At 38.7% G+C, this 22,211-nt stretch overlaps 2 protein-coding genes across 7 annotated transcripts in view; both read left to right on the top strand.

Moving 5' to 3' along the window:
• Positions 1–22,211, top strand: part of LOC144661404 (putative flavin-containing monoamine oxidase A) — a 137,270-nt gene that overhangs the window by 43,995 nt on the left and 71,064 nt on the right. The gene's annotated exons all lie outside the window — the stretch shown is intronic.
• LOC144661381 (uncharacterized) overlaps positions 1–22,211 on the top strand; it is a 45,145-nt gene that overhangs the window by 14,135 nt on the left and 8,799 nt on the right. For 3 of the 6 annotated variants that reach the window (XM_078522125.1, XM_078522120.1, XM_078522124.1), the window contains exons 1-3: positions 8,727–8,824; positions 10,808–11,529; positions 21,382–21,522. In XM_078522125.1, the coding sequence (XP_078378251.1) occupies positions 11,067–11,529; positions 21,382–21,522 (604 nt within the window). In that variant the 5' untranslated portion in view covers positions 8,727–8,824; positions 10,808–11,066. Of the gene's footprint in view, positions 1–1,571; positions 1,592–8,726; positions 8,825–10,807; positions 11,530–21,381; positions 21,523–22,211 lie in introns of those variants that run through there. The other 3 variants (XM_078522121.1, XM_078522123.1, XM_078522122.1) reach the window with 2 other exon arrangements.

The raw sequence follows: 22,211 nt of genomic DNA, 5'->3' as shown, positions 1-22,211 counted from the left end.
GGTGGCAAGGGCGGGAAAGGTCCGTTTTGGCTTTTGTGTCTGTCGCATGATTGGTAATATCGCGAGATAATATGTGTTAGGTCTACTGAAGCATTGTATTATGTTTTTTTGAAGCCTTGCAAAATTACTATGGGAAAATTTTATAAACAAAAAAGGGATAATAAAAGAATCTCCAATGGAAAACCCGTCAGATGCCACTGCACAGTAAACACTAAACACCTCGAAACGAGAAGTGCACGCAATATTAAGCAGGGACTAAACGTTCGCTGTTGGATCCTGTTGAGGTGATAGCTAGTAATTAAAGAGCTTTTCTTTCCATAAATGCCAGATATCTAGACGAAACTACCATATAACTTAAATCAATTTTATTCATTTATCTCATGGAGATTTCAATTTTTCTAAGAACACTTAAACCGGAACGAAAAATCTTAGATTTCAATTCAACGTAAACGACAGCACATTTCCAAATTCGCAATTAAGCACTTGAAAGTCATTTAATGGCGTAGGAACCAACATCAATGAGGTGGACTGAGGCACATCCACTCACACTTAATTTAAAAACCGGCACAGGAATGCATCGAAATGTAATTCTAGATATACACCACTAGAAAAAGACTGAAAGTATTTAAAACCAGCACTGATTTTGATCGAAACAGTCAGTCAGAACTTATGCGAACATTGGATACTACGGCATCGCCTTAATCAAGATTTTATTACTTTATCTCGACCTCATGGAGATTTCATTTCTCTAAGAACTCTAGAACCGAAACAAAAAAATCTTATATTTCTATTCAACGTAAGCGACAACACAATTTCAAATCAGCAAATAAGCACCTGAAAATCACTTCTAGATATACATCACTAGAAAAAGACCTGAAAGTATACAAAACCAAGAGTGTCTTTGTCTGAAATGTTATGCGAATATTGGAAACTGACTACGGTATCGCCTTAATCATGATTTCATACTGATTTATCTCTATCTAAAGGAGTTTCTAATTTCTCCGCTAAGAACACTTAAACCGGAACTAAAGATCTTAGATTTCCATACAACGTAAGCGACAGCATATTTCAAAAATCCGCAATTAAGCACTTGAAAAATCATTTAATGGCGTAGGAACGAACCAACATGACTGAGGTGTACTTAAACACACCCACCTACTCACTTTATTCAAGAACGGGCACAGAAATGCTCAATACTTGATATACATCACTAGAAGAAGACTGAAGGTATTCAAAGCTAAGAGTTTCGATAGAAAAGATTCAAAACTTAATGAAATGTTATGCAAATATTGGAAATACAGACTGTAAAGGCACAACCACACAATTAACAAGGAATTATTTTATCTAATACTAATAACTGTATAAGAGGGCTTTGTCTGACTGTGTAAATATTTCTCAAGATTAGTTTTGAACCCATTAAGAGATGTATCCTCGTAAATCAGTGGGGAGACCAAAATAACACAAAACAAACAGCAAGATTAGCAAAAATCCCTGTTAAAGGATAGAATCAGTCTAAAGTTGATTATTTCTACACGGTTTAGTTTTCCCTTATACGGTTGATTCCGGAGTTGTCGGAGCTGTGATTCACCAGGTACCGTGTCTGTTAATGATGTAGGCTAATTTAATGTAGACAATGATGTGGTTTAGTAGCTTGCCTGTTAGAGTAACATCTATTCAACTCGTAATCTAATTCTTAGCACCAAAGAAAGAGTTGTTGTGCGTTTGTCAGTGTAAAGTGTAACATACGGTGAGTCATCAGTGTCGAAGCAGTAAAAAGAAGCTAAAAGAACTATATTCCCTGTTTCCCTTCGTGCTCAGGCCGTTGGGCTTTGAAGCAACGCCCAAATTCGTCTCGAAACTTGTAACAATTTAGTAAGCAGCAAACAAGTCTGTCAACAGCAATGACCTTTGATTGCAACTACTGGAGAAGAATCGTGTGTTGTTTAAATCATGTTCGTTTAGCTTCACCAATTACTGAGTTCAATTAGTTCGTCAATGTAAGATTGGCAGAAGCCGATTTTGAAACATTTGTTTGACGAAATAAGGTCAAATGATACAAAGAACATCATGGATGCGAGCCCAATAGTTTAAGAATTTTTTTCCTGTTATCAAAGACAGAGAAGAAAGTTCAGCCATGAACTAACACGGCATGAGTCTAATACTCTCAGACATAATTGGGGTGTTTAGTTACGCGTGTCCTTGTTTATTCTATCCCCTAGATCGGGCCTGTGGCTGAGTTTATGCATGTTTTATTTCTAATTCCTTGTCTCAGAATGTTTTGGTTTTCATACTCAAAGGTCCTGTTACATTTTGCAAACGCTTTGTGCCAACTGTGGTTTACTTCTCACACAGACCACACACGAAACTTCAAAGATCTGTTTTTCCCGCCATTATGGACGGACGCGTCGGGTCGCTCCACCCTCGCGCCATTTGCACCTGGTGCACAATTACAAAGAAATTTTAAACGACTAGCAAAATGGAGTCACCTCGATTTTAGTTCGAATTTGTTTTTGAATCATTGTTTTTTCTTCTCAACTGCCCTCACAATTGATTATCTCTTTTAGTCTGCGTCTTGTGTTAATATACTTGTTAATGTTGCGCCACAAACATGTACATGTTTTATACTGATATCTATAGTCTGTCGATATTCTAGTGAGCAACCGTCCACGGAGACTTCACTTAAAAACGCAGTCACTCGTCATTTGTTGTCTAATCACTCTGCAGTTAAACTAAAACAGAATAATGAAGAATATTATTCTACATGACACGAGCGTGGGACAAAGAAAAAATCTGAGTCCCCGACGGGAATCGAACCCATGGCCTCCCAGATACCGGTTGGGCACTCTAACCAACTGAGCTACGTGAGACTCGCTGTGAGCTAGGCCATTTACTAGGTTGATAAGTGACACGCGTCCTGCATACTGCTAGGATCAGCAATGTCGAAATCATCAAATTTGTAGTAAATAATAAAGATGGTAGATTTTAAGCTCGGTGATAAATAGTGAAGAATATTATTCTACATGACACGAGCGTGGGACAAAGAAAAAGTCTGAGTCCCCGACGGGAATCGAACCCATGGCCTCCCAGATACCGGTTGGGCGCTCTAACCAACTGAGCTAGGTGAGACTCGCTGTGAGCTAGGCCATTTACTAGGTTGATAAGTGACACGCGTCCTGCATACTGCTAGGATCAGCAATGTAGAAATCATCAAATTTGTAGTAAATAATAAAGATGGTAGATTTTAAGCTCGGTGATAAATAGTGAAGAATATTATTCTACATGACACGAGCGTGGGACAAAGAAAAATCTGATCTCCGACGGGAATCGAACCCATAGCCTCCCAGATACCGGTTGGGCGCTCAACAACCGAGCTAAAAATTACATCTTTATTAGATAGATAGATAGATAGAATTTATTAGCGTGAAATCTTAGCTTTACGGCTAGTTTACAGTTATTTCCGAAATTAAAAACTAAAATCTAAATTAATTAAAATATATACAATATAGATTATTATTTACTAAAACAGAATAATTTCTTTCTGAGTACAAGTAATAAAAACAGACGTATAGGAAGTGGCATCTTGTTTATAGATCAGACATAAACAACCCTAGTATGTATCAGACACTAAAGTAACACAAAAATTTACACTTAAGTAAATTTCCGAGACTGAATTAGTCAGTGAACAAAAACACAGATGCCGCGAATGAGAACTTCTAACTGACAAACTAGCATGATTACGTAACCTACATAAATGAGCCTACATAAATGCTGCGAATGAGAACTTCTAACTGACAAACTAGCATGATTACGTAACCTACATACCAACGAATCTACAAACAATCACACACAGTTATCTTACAATAACAATGAGAAAAATGTATTTCTATACCAAATTCTTTACTCCTGTAGGGAATTTTACCCCAAGAAGTAAATTCAATTGTCAGGTCAACAATGACTTTTCAAATATGTTTTTAGAGGTATTAAAAATGTCCGTTTGTCTCAGAAAGTTGTTAGTCACTGTAGTGATTGCCATATTCAAGTTACGAATGATTTAAACACTATCAACCCTATTAAAATGATATTTATATTTGTAACACTTTGCACTAAAATAAACTAACCTAAGATAAAATATATGAAAAGAATTTATAATGAGCAGCCTGAAAATCTATGAGAAGAATTATATAATATCCCTGCATTATTTTATATTATTATATTAAAGTAAAGGTACAAAGTACATTGCACTAAAATAATCTCACAATAATCTAAAAAAGATTAAATCTATGGAAAGAAATTAAAGTGAGCAGTGACAATATATGATTTGAGCATTATTTTATATTATTATATCAAACTATAGGTACAAAGTACATTGCACTGAAATAAACCAACACTAAGATAAAATATTTGAAAAGAATTTGAAGTGAGGAGTAACAATATAATATTTCTGCATTATCTTATATTATTAAAATACAAATCAAACAATATAACTAACTTTTGATACAAACTCCTGCTCAGTAATTCGTATTCATTAACGTTTGACACAGATCTCTATTGATTCGCACAACAATACTATGCATTCACTGTTATTGTTTTCATTCTTAAGTAGAATAAAATATTCGCATCCGATGTGTATGGCCATTTACATTGGCTCGCCTTTCTGCTCGCCATTGTAAACGCCCATACAGATCTCCCGCCCATATTTTATCTACTACCTTATTACATGAAATTTTCGCGACACTTAAATTTCGTGAATTTCGCGATTCTAAAAAAATCACGAAAATAAAGTGACGCGAACAATAAGTGTCGCGAACATAACATGACGCGAAGTTTAAGTGACTCGCATATATCAGTAATCAATGTAAATGAATGTTGTCGTCAATTGACTCACTTGTAGACATTGTGAGAACTGCTCTGTTGTTGCTATTGCCGAGATTAAGTCCCCCCCCCCTGCGTTTTTGTTAATTTTGACTTTATTGTTCCTTCGATGAAGTCGTTTTATATAATTCAAAGGCATATCAAAATATATTGCCAAGAAAATGTAAATTGCGTCTCACTCAAAAACGCGAAATTAAAGTGATTAAAAATACAAAATTTTAGCAAAATCGCAAAATTTAAGTGTCGCGAAATATGTGCACCTCAAAATCGCGAAATTAACGTGTCGCGAAAATTTCATGTAATAAGGTATTTAACCTATAGGTACAAAGTACAGTGATTAATAAGCCAATTTGTTGTCATAAAGCTCTTCAGACTGTTCAAGCAAGTAATCTTCCATAACACAAACTCAGTTATTTGGCTGTGTTTTTCATGCAACTCAAAAACATTTCATTTGAAGGAAAGCACATGAACCAAAACTGAGCAGGCCAATATTCGTTTAGGAGAATTCGTATTTTTAACAGTGCATTAAGGTGAATAAGAACGATATTCGCGGGGGATACATGCAGCATGAATAAATTCATGAAACGAAATTTTGCTTGACCTGCATCTTTTAAAACGTTTATTTCTCGGCTGTTATGAGTGCGATTAAGCTCAAATTTTACAGAGACATAAAGAATAGATAAAAGATTATGTATGTCATCTTTTATTTGGTAGATTGTACCTAACGGCTATGTTATAGCTACGTTACTGCCAAATTGGGAAGAACATGATTTTGTGGCAGAGTTTGCAGAACGAGTAGGAGACAGCGCACTGTGATCTTGTCAAAAACTAATCAGTCAATACCTCTAGAGTGTCATAACAGAAGCGGATTTTTTAATTTAAAGTTTTCCAGCAAGTTGAATGCCTTCTATCTCTTTCTAAAAGCGCTCTTTTAAAATTCCGCCTTTGTTATGACACACTACAGTATCCATAGTTTTATACCTATCTGCAGTGGCAAGTAAGAAGAGTAAGAAGTAGACTTTATTATCCCCAAAGGTCCCAGTCCGGTTCAAAAAAAAAGTGGTCAAAAAAAAGTAAGGCCACATAGGCGGGCTCCTCTTGTAGGAACAAGAGGCGCCTCACATTGTGAGTCTCTTGAGGTTCGGCAGGGCGGTGGCATGTACATAGTGTACTTTTTTGGTCAGCGTCTTCTGGGCTGCCTCTCCTTCGATCTGACCACAACCTAGTGAATCTTCTGCTGTTGTAGTCTTCCACCCTTATCACATGTGTCAAACAGGCGAGCAGTATCAAGTGGGTCGGCACGTCATGGGTCTGTCATGAGGTCTTCTGGTCATGAGTAATCAGTGAGGTTCGGCAAGTCATGAAGGTCTGTATCCGCGCTGTATTCTCTGCCACAAAATTGTCGGAAAAGTCTAAACTTTGAGATTTCCGAAGGTGTCCCGACCAAAACACGATCAGTTTCCAAAGGAGAGATGTTATTATGGTAATTATATTCCATGCTTTTATGGTGACAACAATGCGTTCTTATGAAGGACACGATTATTTATGCAAAATATCATTGTGATTACTCTGAGTTGCAAAAACATTCAAATTTGAATAAAAATTAGCTCATAGACTTCCTACAACCTATATAAACGTATAACCCCAAGTGTTGTTTTATATTGGTTAAAGAAACAGGAATTTATAAAAAAAATCACGTGCACGCACCCATATTTTTTTCCAGTCATGAATATCTCGTAGAGTTTGTTAGAGTTGTCGGTGTCAGTCGTTGCACTTCGTGCATACGCTTTAAATAAATGCATAATGATTAGCCTAAGGTGTCCCCCGCGACCTTCAAGCTTCTTCTAGCATCAGGATATCTATTGCTCTATAGACAAACATATCAGTGGCTCTTTATTTGTTTTGGAGAAGAGGACACCCTGTCATTAAGCGTTTAAGGGTCAACTTAGAACCCAAATTATGTTATGATTACTTGGATATTATTCATATAGTCTGGGTTTTAATTTTGACCCCAAACCCCTTCATACTTAACTGACTCTTGTGCATCGAAGATAACCTTGGTAACAGGACACATTTCCTGCTGATTAGATCAAACTGGTTAAGAGTTGTCTGAGTACCAATACAGCTAAGCTCTTCTGTAATCTAAGTCCTGTATCCTAAGTAAAAATTATAAAAAAACTTGAAATCCCAAGTGTCAGATCAGTATCTTATAATCATTGCAATATATATCTGTATTACCAAGCTAATACAAGACTCAACAACTAGGGCATGTTTTCTTCAGTTCATTACCAAATTCTCACAACCAACTTTAAGAGAAATGTTTTGAAACAAGCTAGGAGAATTTACATTTCGAGACAAAGAATACTCTGGTATAAGGGTGTGGCATGAACTCTGGGCCCCGTTGCCAGACGAAAAACGGCCAAGATGAAAGATCCGTAAAAGTATCCGTTCCCTTGTTGATCCTCTACAATCCTACTACCTCTATGCGGATGTTTTGCAAGGGAAACCTACGTAAAGCCAGATTACATGAGATTTATTTTTTTCATTTTTTTTTTCTGAGGTTTTGTCAACTCACTCAGGCAAAAACAAGTGATGGGATTTTCATACCAAGGTGTTGTGTACCGCGGCAAGAGTTATTATGTGGGTATTTTAACAATAAGTCCAAGGTCGTTGTGAAAATCTGGCGGCTAGAGGTGGCTAAAGGCACGATTTCTGCCGGGCGGTCCTTTCGGTACAAAATTGCTTTACGGTTTTAAAGTGGTCTTTTCATATCTTCTCTCGAGTCAATTAATGTAACTATGTCGTGTATTTTTGGGACCGACCAAAACATCTTAAGATTTTTTTTCACTCAAACAAATAACGTGAAATTCTATAGTGATACCATTCAAATGACAGTTTTTGACTGAGTAGTTCTTTTTCTGTGGCATTGTTTATTACAGTCAAATAGTTTGTTATAGTTTAAGTTTGACCTTGAGACGTTCGATGTAATTTTTTGGCTAAAGGCATGATTTTCTGCAGGGTGGTCTATTACCAAAATTGCATTACGGTATTCAAGTGTTTTTCGTTTGTGGAAATTGGGATTTAGCAAACTGTTTAATTCCCTATATCACCGCAGAATTAAATTTTAAGTCAATAACATTAGGCTGACTAAGCTTGCAAGTTTTGGGACAAACTCTTCTTAGATTCGGACGCAGAGCAAATCGTAAAAACGGTATACCAAGGCCGTAACCAGACCTTTGGCATAGACGAGGCAAGATCTTGCTAGGAGGTTCTGGGGGTATGCCCTCCAGAAAAATTGGAGAACCATACGCTCTGAAAAAGCTCTTTCTTCATTATTTCTCATAAGGTTTTTCTTAAAAAATCAGTCTTGTTCAACTGGGATTTATTTTCCCAGAAAACATATTTTCTTTTTAATTTTGGGGTAAAAACAAGACGAGGCGGCAAGTGCCTCGTCTTGCCATTTGCTAGTTAAGGTCATGTATACAGTATAAACTAACGGGTATTTCTACTAGAGGTTTAAATGGAAGTCTAGTTTTCTTTCTTAGGCAACAGTTTGTCCTTTTAAAAGCATTAGATCTTGCAATGTATCGTTGTAATTGTTTGGCCGCTAGAGGTGGCTAAAGGCATGCTTTTCCGTTAGGGTGGTCTATTCGCTAAATTACATAACGATTTTCAGTGGTTTCATTTGTTGAAATTAGGATTTCGCTAGGTGTATAATCCTTTCATATATCTTGTTATGAACTATTAACTCTCAAGTCAATTATTGTAACTAAGCTTGTAAATTTGGTGCCAATACTCTTTAGATTCAGACGATCTAAAGTTGATCTTTTGCTCCCCAAATCGCATACCATGTAAATAAAAGGCACCGAGCAGTACTTTCATGTGGTAATGTTCACTTCGTGCTGTACAAGGTGGTTTTACAACTGTTTAGAAATCGGTGGATCAAACTTTGGTATGTACCCATTTAAATGAATGCTTGTTCAACACCCATTTGGTATTGCCGTTTATTATATTTTGCTTGTACAAGGTCAATTTTTTCCTAACTCTTAGTCTTTGTCATTGAACCCCAGTGTGTGTTATTTCAAATGAAAGTTATCGAGTGGGACTTTCATGTGGTGCTGTGTTTTTTATTCTGCCAAAGGCTTTTATTATTAAGCTCTTTGGAAAAAAATCTTAGTGTGTGACCATTCAATAGAAAGCTTTCGAATAGTACTCCAATGTGCTGCTGCTAATTATGCTGTACGGGGGTTAAATTAGTAGATCAGGAAGCCCCGAGTGTGAGACCACTCAAATAAAAGCTACGTAAAAGCTACTGAGCAGTACTTTCCGTGGACATGTTTATTATTAGGTGTTTACACTTTTTGAATCAAATCTTAGTGTAATACCATTCAAATGAAAGCTATAGAGCAGTACTCAGTCCTATGTATTACTGTTTGTAGTTGTTAATTTTGCTGCACAATGTGATTTTAACTTAAAAGTTTCACATGTGACCACTCAAAACAAAGCTAAAGAGCAGTACCTTCATGCCAAATTCTTCATTTTTTTCCCCTCACTGATCTGTTTTTGCTTCACAAGGCAGTGATATTGCTAAGGGAAGTTTGATGTTAGCCCTGTTGCTGCATATTAAAAAGTTAAAGAAGGCGACCCCAAGTCGATACTTCATTTATATTGGCGGTTAAGGTTGCTGAGATCATGTTTTTGGTAGAAATATTGGCACACAAAAACTGCACAAGGCAATATCTCGAATTCTTATTGCTCATTATCAGTATATAGTCTCTTAAAAGTGATTTAATTGAATTTTTAATTGAACAGATATCATAGCTAGAATTTTTTCCCATTTCTGTAACTCACTTGAGCACAGTTTTGATAATGTCTGTAACTCTATTCCGCGCGCGTTTCTCTCAGGTGCTGAAATCTCACGCGCGCGTCTTCCGCACTCGCGCGTAATTGCGTTCGTGGCGCAGTTCCAAAGATGAATTGTGAACTTGAAAATTAATTCCAGAGTTATAAACAAGTAATTCATTTTCTGGTTTGTGGCTTTGACAGCAGTATTCTTAGAAGAAGGGTTTCGATGATACTCGAGTTTCTGTCTTTCGCTTTTGCGCCACAATCTTCTAAGCTGGGGCGTCCGTCGTTCCCGGCCGTCGTTCATCGACCGCAAACATCATCTTCCGCAGTTTATACGTACCGGAAAGGATTTATTATGAAAGTAAAGAAGAAACGACATTTTATTAGTTTCAGTTCCTCTTCGTGGGCACTAAAAGGACTTAGCGGGGTAGGGAGGGGATACCACTCTATCCTGAACGCGCTGTGCCAAGCATAACTTTCGTGACCCAAAAGCTGATAAGCGTCGGTCGATCGTCGCTCACAAATGCGCGATCATCAACTTAACTTTTTTTGTAAACAAAAGGCGCGTGTGCTCTCCACTCAAGTAATGGAAGTTTCTCGACATCTGTGAATGGCTTTGTTTACTTTGAATGTCTTAGAGTTAAGCGGTTGTTTAATGGTTTTCCACGGGTCGAGACATTCTTTGGTGATAAAACTACACGCTAACTTTGACATACAATTGGAAACATCGTGCCACACTGGCCACATCGTGTAGTTAAGTATTGAACCAGAGACGTTTTGCCACGCATGGCTTCGGAACGCGCTAATTGCGAGTTTCATTTAGAGTATCACAACTCGTGTAATGGCCCAAAATGAAGGCTGCGATATCGAGAAGCAGGATTTTCACCAGCGGCGTGAAACTCGAGTTAATTGGGGGTAAAAAGGTGAAAACTGCGCCGTTTATCTCTAACGAAACAGCGCGCCACACGAATGCGCGGAATTTTACCTGAGGACAAAGTCGATTAATTGCAGCCTGCCGATTCCCTGTCACTAACAAATCCTACTAATTGATGATTAATTGTAGCTTTTACTCTCTTATCTCGTACAGATCGCTTCCCCAGTTTATCTCACGGGCTCACGATGAAGTTCTCCGATCGGATGAACCGTAGGCACTGCGTGTAAACATTTTGGAATGGCAGTGAATGAATGAAACTGACATAATGAACCTAGTTATCACGGCGCCAACGTTTCGGAATTTTCACAGATGTAACTGAGACACTCCGAGTTGATTTATTGTCGTTTCCGTTGGCTTTGGCAGAGGCCGCATGTGTGTTTCGTTTCCTTAATTGCTTGCGTTCAACGAGAAAATGGCCTGCTCTTCTCCACGGATCACGGCCGTTTTGCTATTGTTTTTATTTACAATACCCAAGCCTTCAAAACCTTGTATCCAGGTACTCGATGGCTGGAAGCCTTTGAAAGTTGGAGAACGCGCCAAACTTGTCAAAGTGGTGTTCATCGGTAAAGTTGTGAACCTCTACACATACGACCAAGTCTCGCAAACACACGCCGCTGATTTTGAAGTGTTGAGAATTCTCAAGGGAAGAAAAATCGTCGATGAGGTCTTGGAAATGCACCCGTCGCCACTGGTTAAAGTGTATGGCTTTGGCGAGAAAAGGTTATGTCTATCGCCGGTTAATCCTGGAGAGGTTCACATGGTTTTTATGGTGTACGAGCCGAACTCTCGCTCGCTCGTGGCGCGCTACGAAGGCTTATTCGGAGCTACGTCCCCAGCTACGGCTATCAACGAAGACGATGTATTGCAGGCGCTGGGTAAGTATGCCATGAAGATTTCATTTATACGTCTTCTCTTACGACCCTGTTCAATTATCCTGTGAAAGAATGCTTATCATTTAGATGAGGGCACCCCTGTTGCAACATTAACAAACAGATGCATATCATTTCGTCAAAAACAGACAAATCTGAGGCACGGCCTTTTCCTCCGAGGAAATGAATAGGGATTTAAAATGGCGTGAAAACATATGATGTTGCTTTTATAATTTAGGATACATTTATCTTTTGTAATGTATTTCGGTGGTGATGAAAGCTTCCTAAACGTCAATACTAGGCGCATCGAATCGGAAAGATTTGGTTTAATTTTCCCGGGAATTTTCCGTAGGCGATTACGCGCAGGAAGAGTTTGGCAGAATTTACTGCTACAAACGTGACATTAAACCAAATTAAATTGACAGAAGGAAACAAAACGCCAGAGGCGGAAAGACATTTCGTGTCAGTCTTATCAAGCCAGCTACAAGGGGACAGTAAACTTTGACGTGTCATATATAACCTCTTCTAGCCTGTCAAAATCGTTCTGGAACAGCGAAAGTGTTTCAACATCTGTGCTTGTGGGGTTGCAAAACACATGTGCCACCACTGCGATTAGAATTGCATTTTTGTAAGAAAAATATCATTCGACAGATTTCACCTGCTTGCAGCAGGGCCGTGCTACAGGTCAAAGCTTAATTCAAAACACTTTAGACCGCAAAACGTTCGGTTGTAGTTATCAAAGCAGTTATCGGGGGGCTTATTTTTCACGCCTCTTCTTGTCTAACAGAAGAGACAAATAAAGCCCTCCCGCAATTCCTTGTATTTGTGGTAATCGGCCTCCCGCGCGAATCTGTCAACAGTGCGCAATCCACTTTATATGCACGAGCAGTTTTCTTTTGCTTTGGTAATCAGCGTCTCGCACGTTCTGGTAAAATTATGAGTGAAAAGTTTTTTATTACCGAATGACAGAGCTATTTTGTTTCAGCGACTTCCGGAATTGTAACAATTGTTCCACCGGTCCTCTGTAAAGTTTATTTTTGGTGGTTTGACAGAGATAAGGAAAAGCGATGGGTTTATAGAAAACGATCTGTTTTTAATCCACTTGATTGTGATTGGCGGAGAGCGCTGTCATGTTTTGCTTGTGCATGTGCGGTGAGTGGAAAATTGATCACCTCAAACACTCCAGAGTCTGCAAAAACAATAGAATTGAGCTGAAAGCATGCACTGCTGTTTGCGTCTATCTCTAAACAGTTTGCTGTGGAATACCGTTTTTTCGAACCTTCAAGGGAAACGAAAATTGGCTCGAAAATTCGAGGAAAATTCGAGCAATCCGTGGCAAAATAACAGCGCAAAATTACCGACTGAGTGAAGTTGATCCGAGTTATCAGGACGAGAAATCAGGGTTCGAGAAATTTGGGTTTTCTCTGTAATTTGAATACAAAACTCTTGTGTAAATTGTATCGAAACAATTACTGATACAGTTTACAAACAATTTCCTGCATTCCAGGTACTTTTAATTGAGAAATTCTAAGCAGCTGTGACATGCTTTTCGTACGACTCAACAGATTGGCAACATGTCTTTTAACAAACCACTGCACTTTGTCAGCGCAAAACCTACTGATATAAAAGTAATGTCTTTCTTCTGCAGTTTTCAAGCTACTGTTTGTTTTTCTTTCAAATTCCTTGTCTTTTTTGCGCTTTCCACGAACTCAATTTGCGTTTCATAATATAATTGTAGGCTCGCAGACCGCCGTATTTACATTTATTACTTGTGGCACGCTCGATGCGAACTGTAATCCTTCTTTATACCGCGTGGTGCCACAGAGTCTCTCCTCTTTAACAACATAACGGATTAACTCAAACTTCATTAGTGTAATCCTAAGGTGATGAACAAATATACGAACCGGTAACACCTTCGTGGCGACATACCGACCGCTCTGTCGGCCGAGGCACGAGCCTGCATACCGCCGGGTATTTGCACTGTTGAACCGTGCGAGTTGATCGTGCTGTTGAGCGAGCAGATTTCATCGAAAAGCGCAAAACGCGAGCTTCCTTAAATGGGTCTTAAATAGCCTGTTGCGTGCAAACTTCTGTTCCTATAAACGACATTTTCTCGAACTGTTTTTGTTTAGCGTCCTACGATCCTTAGGGGAAATCAAGAGGCGATTTTGGCATCTAAAAAGAGTGTGGTTTTGACGTTTCAATAGGGCCAGTATCATAGTTGCGGTCTGTTTTGCGGCTGTGGTCCGTGAAATACAGGAGTGTTTTCTGCTCTAGAATTAAGAGACGGAAAAATTTTGAAATCGATATGGGATGATACAAATATATTAAGGCAGTGCTGCCGTAGTATAGAGGCATTAGCAGAGGTGTTAGTATAAGTCGTCTGTTGGTCTGTACGAATTTTTTTGACTGTATCTCAAATAGCACGAAATTAAACCTATTTATGTACATATAAACTCAATACAGTCTTGAAAGTGAAAGTTATTGTACTTTAGGCCATATAATATACACGTGGCACGTAAACATTTCGCGGTCTTCAATCGCAGCATCAGACTTTATGCTGTTAAAGGCGTTGCCCAGGGACATTGTGAATCCATTTGTGAATCTTATTAATCGAATAGAATTAGGTGCAAATTATTATTAAGCGTCATAATCTTTCTAACAGACTAAGCGTCGGCCACTGCGGCGTTTTTGTCTCCAAATTTTGCAAACAAAATTACTTGTACGAATTATGCGAAATCGATCGTCGTGAATGATTGAGAACATTGAGAAATGTTTTACTGATATACATTAATGAAAATTTATTTTGACAATAGAACAGTTTTCCTGCGGTTTGGTTTTATTAGTACACAGGAACGCGGGAATAGAGTGTTTATTTTACAATAGCGCAAAGTAAATAGATTAAGACACGTTGCGATGATCGGTTTTCAACAAAAGCGAAAAGAACTGAATACTGTCATTCTGATTTAGAATGTTCGAGATCATTTTTCGCTAAGTGATTTTTTCTAAATCCTTCAGTGAGGACCGATAATCATTCTTGCAATTTTGCATTAGTTTATCGAGTACAACGCCATACTTTTTACGGTGTTAAAGCGACAAAATCCAATTACCGTATTTTCTAGATTAAACGCCGGGTACCGAATTAACGCCGGATCTCTATAAAGGTGGAGTTGAAAATAGTCCCCTCTGGTATTTATTTAACGTATAATAAGCTGTAGCCATGTTCAGCCAGATACCAGACATGTTTGCCAGAAATAATAAAAAAACCTTGCTTAGAACATAGGACTCAAACTGCAGGAGTCAAATAAACGCCGGGTTCACTATAAGGCTAAGTTTAAATCCGCCGGGCTCACTATGCTAAGTTTAAAATACACGCCGGAGGCGTTAAATCGAGTAAATACGGTACTGTCACTAGGGCGGTAGATCAGGGAACCGGAATCGCTTTACAAATGTAGAAAAACGTGTACGACATGTTTTTAATTAAAACTTGAAAGTTTTCTTAGTCAATGCCTATACGAAGTTTATGGTGAACTAAAGATTTCTTGAAAGGACACAATAAGCGCAAGAGAATAGCGGATTTTTTTGTTCGATAAAGGTACAATGCAAACAAAAGTTAGCTTTAAAATAGTTTAGAAGTCGTAGTTCAATTCTCATTTGTAGTTTCACTTTGCGGGTATTTTAAAAAACTTCAGCTCTCAAATTCTAAATTTAAATTCTTATCGATAGCTCGCTGTTGTGCTGTGATGCATTCCTTACACAGTTACTGTGAAATACAAGAGATTATCTCCCTTTTAAAGAAAAAACTTTAATGGATTGGATTAGAATTCTTGCCAAGCGAAACAAGTTCCCGGTCGCTGACGGCTTTGTCTGCCTCAGGGCTTGACCATCGGCTGTCTTGAGTTGCTGAAAGAACCGATTGAGCAAAAATTAAATAAGTCAGGCCGTAAACTAGGCATTTTGCAAGTCTGTTCACCAAATTGCTGGTGATAAAAGCAGCATGTAAGTTTAAACTGTAACATTCTTGCACGTTTGCAGTTGTAAAGCATTTTTCGTAACCTTGAAAATTTTCATTGAATTTGACGTTTGCCGGACGTTTGACCTAGGAACGTGAAAGCTTGCGGAAAAGAATCTTTTTGGCTTATCAATGAATGCACCTGTCTCATAGTTGTTTTTTTTTTGTCTACTGCTACACACGCGATGAATCGAATTTAGAACAAAAATTCGGTTGCATAATGAACAAGCGCAATCTGATATAATGAATGCGAACCTTGTGAGAAAAGCAGGCTTGTAGAAAATGACGCCTTTATAGATGTGACAACGCCCAAAATTGGAATACGTTTCTCTACATTGAAAAAAGTGCCCATTTTAAACTTTAGTTTACATCAGTACGCTTTAAGGGTGTATTTGTTTCAAGTGATGGCGCGTAAAATATATTGATAAATGGAAAGGTTGCTATCTGCACTCCTGAAACTAGAGGTTAATTCGGCCTACAACAAGGGGGGGGGGGGGGGGGGGGGGCAGGGGGGAAAAAAAAAAAAAAAAAAAAAAATTACTTGTTAAGAACATCTTGATTGCATAACAAAGTCGAGCCCTTTTATGCCAAAGTTATTTTAAGTTTCCAAAGAAACCCCGTTTTGTTCTGCGGCCCCCGGGCTAGTAAAGCACTGTATAGATGATTACCAACTAGTAGTTGTAAGATAAATAAGCCTCCATAGCTGACGTTTCGAGCGTTCACCCTTTGTGGAAAACCATGCTTAAAAATATTAAAAATAGACCAAAGCTGGATAATGTCTTTGACTGAATGAGAAATTTATGGAGTGTAATTCCGCGCGATATGGCAAGAGATATCTACAACGATTTTATCTCTTATTGAATGGGCGGCTATCCACATGGCACATCGGTTTCTAATTCGAGAATGCGCACTGGCAGATGAAGCAATCCTGTTCCACCTAGAATCTTGGTAGAAATCATGCCACACTGATTTTCTTTAACGATGTTTGAAAGCCAACATGCAGTTTATTTGCCTTTTATCGTGAAACACCTCAAGAATGTTCTTATCTATGTATGGCTAAACCCCAAAACATGATCAGTATCGGATAACTCTTAGCACTTCAGTTTTCAAATAATCGCACCCACATGGTATCTAAAGCTCGTTAAAGGCTATCAAAAAACAGGGAATATATTGACGCAGAACTCTTTTAATATGACCTAGGGTACAAAATGAAGACCCATTGAGTGTCATTGCGCCCGTTTTGGGTAAGGATTGTCTTTTAGAACAGGGTGCGGAAATTTCATCCACCAATTTTTGATCTTGAACTCTGTGCGTTTTCTGCTTTATTCTAAATATTTGAAGCGAAACTGAATAGACTTTTAAGTTTTTGTTTTAATTTTAACTGAGCGGTAAAATCAGCACTTTCCTTTTGGTCTAGGAGAGGGTAGAATTCTTTTAATATTTGCGCTGCCAAACTTCAGGATACCAGTCAGTATTTTTTACTCGTAATATTTTAGATTTGTAGGAAAACCTGGAAAACCTGCTGTTTATTTAAAAGAAATATATTGCTTCCCAAGACAGCTGAAGTGAAATGTTTTTGTGTCAAGGGTTTCACTTAATGCATTGCTAACTGTATCAGAAGTTTTGAGAACCTAAGATTATCCCTACCACTCAATTCCGGTTCAACTCCCCGAACAGTTTTGAACCAAGCAGAAGAAATCTCCTCTTCAATTATTTGATGGTATCATGAAGCTGAAAAGTGCCATAATTCATGATCACCCGGTTAAATGATCGATTTCAGACATCTACGCGAGAGCACTCAAGAAGCTGGAGTTGGTCTCGGCTACGCCTCGAGCAACTCTTACGCATCTCTCGTGCTCTCCAAACTTCCCATAACTCAATATACGCACGCTAAGCATGAACCAATTCTTCAAAACAGACTCAACACAGATCTTGTTGGCAGTCGGCGTTTGGAATAAACCAAAACAATAGAAAAGAAATTTGTAGAAATCACGGTAGTTTTCAGCGTATTTTAATACAAATTAATGAGATGGGATATTTTTCTGCAAAATTGACTTGTACTAGAGACACGTTTACCATTGTATAGATACGACAGTTTGCCGAGTCCACGGTCGGCTGATATTTCTTATGTAGTAACGCATCAACCTCAGTGTTAGAAGCCAAGGAAGTTTAACCCCGTTATAACAAGTCTTCTTTGAAAATGGAAGCCTAGTAAGCGAGCTTTTAACGAAGGGCCGTAGTTAAGCCAGTAATGTCTTCACTGAGGCCAAAGTGACTCACACCGACGGAGCATATCCCAGTTTCTGTAGAATGAAGCGACTAGAATTTTCTTACTCCCAATGGATGGGATGCTAGTCCACCACAGGTTCAACCACAGCGTTTTGTCAGGTTGTCCGGGTAGCCTGTTCTAGGCGTTCAGATGTTTCGGAAGCCTGTGTACAGCCGCCCCGCTCCCCTCATTTTTTTGACGGGAGCGGACGGCTGTACACAGGCTAATGTTTCGGGAGCAGCGCGAACTAAGCGGTGAGTAACCAGGGTAAGCCGGAGACCCCGCCTTTCTTCGCGCAAATCCCCACTAACATGGAACAGGCCTAGGCAACCTGGGCGGAGAGGAGCGGCACTGGGGTGGCAAATTGTCTTGCCAAAGTACAAAACAAGAGTAAGAAAATCATTATCAACTTACAACACATTGCGTTGATCTAGCAACAAATTATTAGACCTTATATTAAAAGAAATGTGTGGCGATCTTTAAGGAGTGACGATTGCTTAGTAAGGGCGGATGCATAGCTAAGGTATTTCAATCTTTTCTTCTGTTAGATTCATACTGGTGGGTACAACAAAACCACGAAAACCACGGATACCATAAGGGTCACATTCATCAATTCACGCTCTCCACAAATCTAGTAATCTGTTACCGGCGGTTTTGTTATCAGTGTATCGTAAGTGCTTCTTCTTTATCAATAAAGGAATTCGAGCTGCCTGGTGTAAGGAGCAAATTATATCAGCGATTGCCAAGTGGTTTAGAAACACAAAACCGTCGCGAACCGTTTTAACGATCAAATACCGGCAATACCCCCTCTATTCGGTTAAAAGCTGCTTTTTTTTCCACACGAGTCAATCGCCTTGGAATAGCTGGAGAGATTATTGAAGTTTTTATTATGGTATCATATACAATATCGTCTTTGAATGACCTTGGTTTTGCATTAGATACACTGTTATTGTTTACAGATGACGGAAATTCAATTTGGGAGAGATAATCGTCTTTGCACTCCTTTGTATGTTCACGCAAATTCAGTTGCCAGTGTTGTTCTAAGACCAGTAGAGGGCTTTTCGATCAAACTTCTAGAACGATATTACTTGATTATTCTCGTCGCGTCGTAACTTACGAGAATTCCCAAGACATGGCCAAGAAAGCGTGCCAACAAAGCCAAAATACCAAAGAAAGTTCTAATACACCCACACGCCATGTGGTTAAGCCAATTATTGTAAAGAAACGAGAAAAAAATTGTCGCAGAGGAAATGAATCTAAGATTTGTGGAATCTGACCTCGCCTTGGAACTGTTACACAATTCCGAGTGCCAATTTACGATCTACAGAAGCAGTTTGTTAGCACGTCGTTTAGTTTACTCAACAAGCTCCTAAGCATTTTCCATTAAAAAGAAGAGATTGTAGCGATTCGAACTAAACAGTTTCTTGACGGACTACTGTTGATTTAACTTGCCTTTTTGTTTGTTGTTCACGCCCTACGTATTTACAACCACGTTCGATTGTTGTCTGTAACCAAAAAAAGCCGTTTTGAAAAAGGCAAGACCAGATATCAGAAACACGTTTAGTTCAATAGTCCTAGGAATAACCCAGACAAGTGCTTTCTGTATAAATCATTGCGTTTTAGCGTAAACGTTCTGTCGCGTGTAGCGATCTCCTAAGTCAGCGATTAATTAGTCAACGAGTCTTGGCCGCGACCTTAATTGCGCAGACGAACCTAAATGATTAGGTGTTGTGTTTTACTGTCACGGAATGATTTACTTCTGCTGCGAGAACCGGATCTTGACTCTTAATGAAAAATGCCTCACCATGGACACACGCATATTCACTACAGGCGTTTAGCTTTACATTGCGCTAAACGTCATCTCATCAATGCCTAAAGCAGCATTTTTAGTTTTCTTATCAATCTTTATTTTCCAAATTAGTGTTAACACTGCTTTTCGCTTGGTTTGGCGGTAAATATTCTGCATTCTTTGCTTGACAGAGAATTGCAACGTCTCTTTCAATAAACTACTCTATGTTACACTCAGCGGACGCATTTCCTTTCTTTCAATCTTTGCTTGTGTCATAAAATCACTAACAAGGCCTCTAAACGATCACACAAGATTTCGCCCTAAACAGCCAAAGGACCTCACTGAATTGTTTTAGTTTGAAAGTGAAAACCACTTTTTCGCAGTCTACGATTGCATTCTTACAAATTGTAATTATTTTCAGCGCTGGGAAATATTGCCGGATATTTACCAGCCCACTTGGCACTCAGTAAATAACCGCAGTTATTTACCTTCACTTCGGTGAATAATTGGTAATGATTTCACTTGATAACATCTGAGATAAGCGATATGTAGACTGCAGGGCTAAGTGGGCGTGCAGGCCACCACAAGTTAATTGGAAACTCGTGAGTTTTTCAATCTGCGTTGAAAATCTGTTCGATGGAAATTTGAGTATTTCATGATACCGTGCCAGCGAGGTAATTAGCGTCGATAATCTAATTTGCTTTCCGGAAAAACGCTAAATAGGGGTTTCTTCCCCAAAATGCCTCTCTTTGACTGTACTGAAGATTGTTCTAAGTTCATTTCTTTTGTTTTTGCGTTTGTTTTCAAACGATGTGAAATTAAATGAGCGCATTTTCATGAGTAGTTTTGCGCAACAGAAATAGCCGGAATACTTTGTAAAATGAAACCTAATTAACAAGGGGCAAAAGTTTAAGAAACAAGCGCTAAGTAGAAATGTCGACTGGTGACTTTCAGTCATTTTTTCCGAAAAACTATCGTTTTCGGTATTTTGACAAATGTGGTGTAGACTTTCTGTAAACAGTGTAACATAGATGAATACGGTGCATTTAAAAATGTTTCGCGCAAACTAATGAAAACCTGTCTTCAAGCTGTTATTTAAAAGGGTAAACGCATCGGTTAACCAGTTAAGTACCCACATCAAGTCATTATAGAGAATGTGTTTTTATGCGATAAATTTGTGTCTTGCGGACAAGAGCGAGGATCCGGACCTCCTCTCAGTTTGACGTCAATTTTAGTTTTTGTTACGCTGTAAACAATACTCTTGGTATTTCAAAACATCGAAAGTGTTTAGTTTAAAATTTCCTTTTTGTTAAACGCAATTTAAACCTTTGTTAAAACGTACATCCGGAGCGTTCAAAAGCGGACGTGTTCAAGCTGTTTTTTATTTAGGGATGCCAAAACTGCTTTCAGTGTTTTAAAAGTTAATTCAGTTCATTCTGACAATGTATCCTGTGATTTCTTTCAAACGGTTGAAGTCTGAACACGCCCACGTCGTCTCGCGTATCCTCGCGTGACCTCGCGTGCCCTCGCGTGTGTTTCGAGACAAACACGAGGGGACTTGCCCTCTCGCGACAATTTCTTCGGCCCCTCTTTCTTAATTCTGTGGATCCGCCCCTGTCATTTGTAACTTTCCACAACTAACACAGGTCTAAAAATACAAATTTTGGTCAGAACTAGGGTAGCGTATGAGAACGGTTCCACACACCACTACCCTAAAATTTCAAGGAGTACCCTCTGACACTGATTCACCATTGTCTCTTACAACAGTACTTTGTTTAAAATCCTCAGGTTGGAAACCGTGGTCGAGCTGGAGTCGCTGCAGTAAAAACTGTGGCGAAGGAGAACAAACTCGCACAAGAGTGTGCTTTGCTAAAGAATGCGATGGCTGGACCAAAGAAACAAGAACATGTAACAAGTACGAGTGCTATGGTAAGGGACGCTCTTTTGTTTTTACATGAAGCCTGTTAACCCTCAAACTGTGCGCTTAAGACCATTAAACAAGTGAAAGGCGACAAAAGCGAACGAAAGAGGGGATGGTGATCATGGGAGAAGCCCGGCGTATCAAATCAAACAAAATCGAACAAATTTTTCATCGACTATCGAACGAAATCGAATCTAATCGAACGATTAAATTCGATTTTGTTCGGTCATCGAACGAAATCGGACAACAATTTTTTTTTGTGAGTTTGATTTCCGAACCATCGAACGAAATCGAATTAAGCGTTCGATTAAGTTCGTCGATGTGGCTAAAATTAAAAAAAATAGGTTTTCCGAAAAGGAAATGGAACGAGTTTTTCCCCATAGCTAATTATGCAAAGTGCCGTTGTTTCATTTCATATGTATCCATTTTATCATTGCCTCGAGTAAATTACAACCTTGAGACTCTGTGATGCAAACTATAATTTTTTCAATCCGCTTGAAAATCAAAAGCAATTACATACTTTTTCCCAAATGGGCTCTCGTAACTTCACCAGAAATTTACTAACTGTAGGGCGCTCTTCTTCCTGCTCTTCCTCCCTACGAAAAAAAACTAAAAAAAAAAACTTAGATTTTCATTATTTTCTCCATTCTTTTGAACTACTTCACCTTCTTCGTTTAGAGACGGACTTCAAACTTGT

Source organism: Oculina patagonica, chromosome 7 (genome assembly GCF_052425735.1).
Source record: "Oculina patagonica isolate OP01 chromosome 7, crgOcupat, whole genome shotgun sequence".
Classification (NCBI taxonomy): domain Eukaryota; kingdom Metazoa; phylum Cnidaria; class Anthozoa; order Scleractinia; family Oculinidae; genus Oculina; species Oculina patagonica.
This window is presented reverse-complemented; position numbering and strand designations above follow the sequence as displayed.